We start from the raw sequence: 6,000 nt of genomic DNA, 5'->3' as shown, positions 1-6,000 counted from the left end.
GCACAGTACCTTGCACGTGCAGGGTGAGCTCGGCCGTGTCGGTGCCGGCGGCGTTGCTGGCCACACACGTGTAGGTGCCAGCGTCGGGGGCCTGGGCACTGGTGATGGTCAGGGCACCGTCCAGCCCCAGCCTGAACTGCCCCCCGCCCACGGGCACGGCAGCCCTGCCCCTGAGCCAGGTGACCGACGGGGCAGGGACCCCCTGGGCACTGCAGGGGAGCTCCACACGGTGCCCGGCCTGCACCTTCAGGACTCGAGGGCCACGCTGGATCCTGGGAGGGACTGAGGGACAGAAGTGGGAGAAAAACAACATACGAGATCATTCTTAAGGCAGAGAGAGCTGGGGGGGTTCACCTGGAGAAGGGAAGGCTCTGGGGAGACCTGAGAGCTCCTTCTAGTGCCCAAAGGGGCTCCAGGAGAGCTGGAGAGGGACTTTGGATAAGGAAATGGAGTGACAGGACAAGGGGGAATGGCTTCCCACTGCCAGAGGGCAGGGTTAGATGGGATATTGGGAAGGAATTGTTCCCTGTGAGGGTGGGGAGGCCCTGGCACAGGTTGCCCAGAGAAGCTGTAGCTGCCCCTGGATCCCTGGAAGTGTCCAAGGCCAGGTTGGACAGGGCTTGGAGCAACCTGGACTAGTGGAAGATGTCCCTGCCCATGGCAGGGGGTGGAACTGGGTGACCTTTAACACTCCCTTCCAACTCAAACCATTCTATGATCCCATGAAATTCTTTTCCACTTTTATTATTTTAGAAAATGTCCTTCTTTGTTCACCAAACCCCAGTTTCCTCAGGAGACTATGGAAGCAGACCTGCATGTTCTCTGCACAGAACAGGATGCAAGATGTCTGGTGCTTGACTTATTTGAAGAAGTCACATTTCAAGTTCCACTGCATGACTCCCACGAGCACTGAAATACTCTCAGAGCACATTTGAAGAGCTGTAGGTACTGGCTCCTCATAACACAAAACAATTCAAAAGCTTTTATGATAAAGTTAATCGCATTTTCCTTTTGACATTTTAATTTCCTTCCCCTAATCCCTGATCTTTGTACTCTTCCAAACACAAGTTCAGACAGGGAGATAAAATATGACTGGAAGTGATTTTCCTGGTCCTAAAGAATAATCTAAATCCACCCTAAGTCTTTTGCCACAATGTTTTTCTTTCTAAGGATCGTTGGCAATAAAAAGACGTAAAAAGAATGTCTGAAACAATAAGTGACATTTTTCCAGACGTGTCACTGTGTGAGTGGGTAAGAGAAGGAGGTTGGGACCCCAGTGTGGGGAGGGCAGGGAAGAGACAAGGGAGTGACGTGGGATGACTGAAGGAAAGGGGAAGCTCTGCATGATGCAAAATTCCATGTGGAAACTTGTGGCTGATTAACCTTGGAGTCCCAACTCACCATGTACACTGAGCCTCACGGACTGAGTCACGTTCCCAGCAATATTTGTGGCGACACAGAGATACATTCCACTGTCTGAAACTTGGGTCTCGCTGATCTTCATTGACCCCGAGGGTAGGAAAGTGTGTCTGGAAAAATAAGAAGCAGATAAACCATATAAACATGTATGGAAAGGTGAATGACCTCTACTTACACACTGCTAACAATTGCTGTGAGCTCCAGTAACAGCATTCTGTGCCATGTCACTCAACTCTGACTTACATTTACTCATTTTTTCTCCTTACTGAGCCACTACATTCAGAATACACAGCAAACACCTAAAATCTAAGCTCCAAATTACAAAATTTGAATTCTAGCCATTTATAAGACATTATAATGTGATAGAGGCAAAGAAATGGAGCTCAAAAGTTTTTGCTCAGCCCAGGTCAGTGAGGTCAGAAAGTTAAATAACTTCTCATACTGCTTCATCCTGGCAAAAAATGCTATCAGGTTGACTCAGGATGGAAGAGAGGTTCTGATTCAAAACTGGCACTTCTGATATTTCCTGCAACCCTGGCATTATCAACACAATGCTCCCACCAACTGAGCCAATGTTTCCTGATTCCTTCTCTGTTGCCCATATCTTTCCAAACATTTTTGGGGTTTTTTTTCTTAATAACTCCAAAAGACAAATTGCTGGGGCTACTTCTCCCTCTTGATTTTGTCCAGTAATTACATTTGCTTTCTGATAAAAGTGCCTTCCTTTCTGATTTCCCTCTTCCTCTGTTTACTGTACACATTGCTAACACAATATTTGGGTGGTCTCAAACCATTTTTGTTTGGATTAATCTTTAACTTTTGCTGCCATCTGTAAACAATTTTATGGAATGGGCTGAGCTGGACTTCAGTTACTCTGGATAACTTGGATCTCACCACAACAGCCATGAGCAAGTAGACTAATTTATCAATGTCTCCTGAGGTAAAACAAGGACAAGGGACCAGGAATGCAGATCTGTCAGTGCAGGCAAGTACTCACAGGACACAGTAGAGAATTCCACATGGATTACTACCCACAACCCAAGTGCCTGTGCACGAGCCTCCTTCACCAGACACGGTGGCCAAGGAGCTGCTGTGGCTGTCCCACATTGGAATGGCTCCAATGTGCAGATCTGGTCACAAGGGAATCTGCCTCATTCCTTAGTTCAGCTCAGACACTGGCTGATCCTTCCATGGATCACTGGGAGACACCAACAGGCACAGCCGTCACCACAGTGTGCCTGTGCCTGGCCCTACCATTCCCTATGGATACAGCTGGAGGGACCTGGAACACCAGGAAGCACCAGCACAGCCCGTGACAGTCGCTGGCACTTCAACAGGGAACATCCAAGGATAACCAGCTGCTTGTCCTGTCTCCCCCCTTGTTCTGGACCACACTAAAACAAGGAGGGAGAACTCCAACCCTGCTCCACACTGCACACAGGACAGGCCCCAGCTCCTCGTTCTCTCAGGTTGTCAGCTCAACACTTCACAAGCATTTAGTTGTGCTTTCACATGTTCAGGAATATCTGGAGAGGTTTTGGATCTGAAACACGGTGAGCAATGAGCCCTTGTGAGCACACCCAAACATTTATTGTCATCTGTATCCTGCTGACAGCCCAGAACTCATCTGAATCACAGACAGTGCTCCCTCAAGCATAAGGAAAGAAAACCAGTCTTTAAACATCTCTAATCATGGCCAGGTGATGTGGGTCCCTGGGCACCAGCACAGCATGAACAGAGCAGGATCTCTTCCATCCTGGCCCCCTGAGATTGCACACAAGCACCCTGGGAACAGCTGTGCAGGGATGTATCCTTGGGAAAGAGGGTTTCAAGAGCCAGCACACGAAGTCATCAGGCAGGACAATGCAACACCTTCTGAGTGATCCTGAGGCAATCAGGAGTCACACCCCTCCCACAACCCTGACAGCTCAGAGGCCCTTTCACTTCTCTTTGGTTTCATCAAACGTTGTTACCTTGGAGAGAAGGGAGATATGAGCTGCATTTCTCTGGCCCAGCTAATGATGGGGGGTGGCAAACTCTTCACTTCACAGGGCAGTGTGACATCCTCCCCTGCAGTCACTGAGACCTCAATGGGTGCATTTCCCTGCTGGTCTCCAGGCCTGGACACTCTGGGTTTCACTATAACATGGAACACATTAAGAAGCTGCAATGAATAAACACATTTGCACAAATGTAACACCATACAATTTGACTTCAGAGCAAACATCTACTTTTTTATCAGGTATAAAACATTACAATCCTATTTTTAATGACTTGTCTGCAGCAGAGATAAATCCCTGCAGTGCTGATGTAGCTCAGGCATGGGCTGATGCCTCCATGTAATTCCATAAATACCAGAAAGACAGGAGTATCCACCCAAAAAGCTGGATAAAATAGACACAAGTGCTGAGCTCTGTGTTGCACAGGTAGTTTGAAACTACTCCCTGAACTCTTACACTGCAGCACCAGTAACTACAAGCTATAGGAGCCTCATGAAGCTCACCTACACCTAAATCAAAGTTTTAATAATAGTGAGAGATGGCAGGAAGCTTTGGGACTGGTGGGATTAATGGATCTTCATTCTTCTATTAGTGGGAAATCCTGTTCCTACACAGATGCTTCTTATCCACTTCCATAAAAGACGAAATTATGTCCAAGTAACTAGAGCCAGGTCTAAACCCCACGTGCACTGCAGGTGTGTCACTCCCAACCCACCTGAGGGGGTTTTACCACCCCAGGGTGTTTTACCACAGCAGGGGGGCCCAGAGGACACTGTGGCTGAGTTCAGCTCCCACCTACCATAGACAGTGAGCTGGACCTTGCGCGTGGCGTGGCCGGCGGCGTTGGTGGCACTGCACGTGTACTCCCCGCTGTCCTCCCCCCCGGGGGACACCACGGACAGGCTGCCATCCGAGCCTGCAGAGAACCTCACGTTGCTGGGAAGGATCACTTCTCCTTTCTGGGGAAAAATCATTCCATATTAACTCAGAAGCTTGGCCCCGAAATTCCATTTATACAAACTAATTCACTTCTACTGACTTGTCGTGGCCCTTGAGCGCCACTTTCTAAGCTCAGAGCAGAAACACAGGGATTCTTGTGCAGAAAACTTGCTACATTTTACAGAACACAATTCTTAAAAGAAAATGAAAAAAAAAACAATCAGGATTTTGACTGAGTTAATTTTGACATTGACTTCTGATGTCAAAATGGATCTTTACACATTATATAAACTGTCAGTCAGCAGATTCTTCCTTGTCTGCACTGAATGTTATTAAGTGATAATTAAGAAAAACCACTCCTCCCGTGTTCTCTTCCCTCCCAAACCAACAGTTAACCATGTTCTATTCCTTCTTTGAAACGAAGCTGTTTCACATGGTCCCAATCAGCTACATCTGCACAACTTCTGAGGCCCCACAGTGCCTTCACAGCCATGTCATGTGAGCTGGAACATAGCCCAAAAATAACTGTTACTACCAGAAATTATTCTGTTCAAATACGGGGGAAAAAAGAGCCTGACTTTCAGAGAAATTCCTTGAAAGACTGAGGTCCTCCTCAGTGGACATTGTGTCAAAGATATGGCTGAAAAGTGACAGGATGCCATGATTAGATACACTTTCCTCAGAGGAAAAAGTCCTCTTGAAGCTCCAGGAGAAAAATGAACTCTCAATCTGTGGCAGGCTGCCTAATCTCAAATTATCAGCTCCCAACAGGAACAATTTCTGAAGTGTTAAAAACACCCAGATACAGCCCTTCCAAAGAACAAAACACTGAGCTGTGGCAGGAGCACGGCCAAAAGTTCTGCTCAGAGAAACAAAAGCAGTTCTGAACAAACAGTTTTTCAGGTCCCTCACACCTGACACTTTGGGCCACGTTCCTTGCATACAGTTTTTATGACAACTAAATGATGTGTTCAATTCATCTTTCACCATGAACCAGCTCAAAGGTGAGGAATTACCTTGGACCAGGCAATGGATGGCTTGGGAACTCCACTTGCTTTGCAGGGCAGTGTCACTGGGATTCCTTCAATGGTGCTGAATATCTGCTGTCCATGCTGAATGACAGGCAGGACTACAAATAAATGCAAATACTGAGGACTTGCACAAGACATTTCAGGCCATGGCACAGCTATTACGAAATTATCCTTATATTCAGTTACTACTTCCTACAGGCAACAGGGTTTGGGACTGTTCAGCCTCTTCTCCAACCCTAACAGGGACAATGAGCAGCCACTCTCCCTTCCACTCTCCAGCCTTTTGGGGCAGGATAAAATCCCTGTTCACTACAAAGTATGAAAGCCACAGGCTGATCACTGCATTAGGTACATGCAGTCTTGACTGCAGGTATTGCACTGACTGCAATTACTGCAGTAAGGCTTTGTCACATTATCCTCTGACATTTTAGGCTTCACTTCCCAAAATCAGTAACAAGAGATAAGAATCCCAGCTCCCTTGGCTCAACTGAGCTGCCTTTGAATTAATGCTGACTTGGAAGACCTTATGAGTACTTGCTTGTATTAAAGATTTACAGCTATTCTTAACATAAAAGGATGTTCCAGAATCTTCAGTGAAGTTTAAAATAAAC

At 46.9% G+C, this 6,000-nt stretch overlaps 1 protein-coding gene across 1 annotated transcript in view; it reads right to left on the bottom strand.

The window, feature by feature from the left end:
* Positions 1-6,000, bottom strand: part of HMCN1 (hemicentin 1) — a 160,126-nt gene that overhangs the window by 91,215 nt on the left and 62,911 nt on the right. Inside the window, 5 exon segments of the mRNA XM_027665321.1 lie at positions 10-282; positions 1,402-1,529; positions 3,393-3,558; positions 4,219-4,378; positions 5,375-5,487. Of these exon segments, the coding sequence (XP_027521122.1) occupies positions 10-282; positions 1,402-1,529; positions 3,393-3,558; positions 4,219-4,378; positions 5,375-5,487 (840 nt within the window).

The sequence above is a fragment of the Corapipo altera genome, unplaced genomic scaffold, assembly GCF_003945725.1.
Source record: "Corapipo altera isolate COAL_440 unplaced genomic scaffold, ASM394572v1 316, whole genome shotgun sequence".
Lineage (NCBI taxonomy): Eukaryota > Metazoa > Chordata > Aves > Passeriformes > Pipridae > Corapipo > Corapipo altera.
The sequence above is the reverse complement of the archived record's forward strand: the minus strand, read 5'-3'. Positions and strand labels throughout refer to the sequence as shown.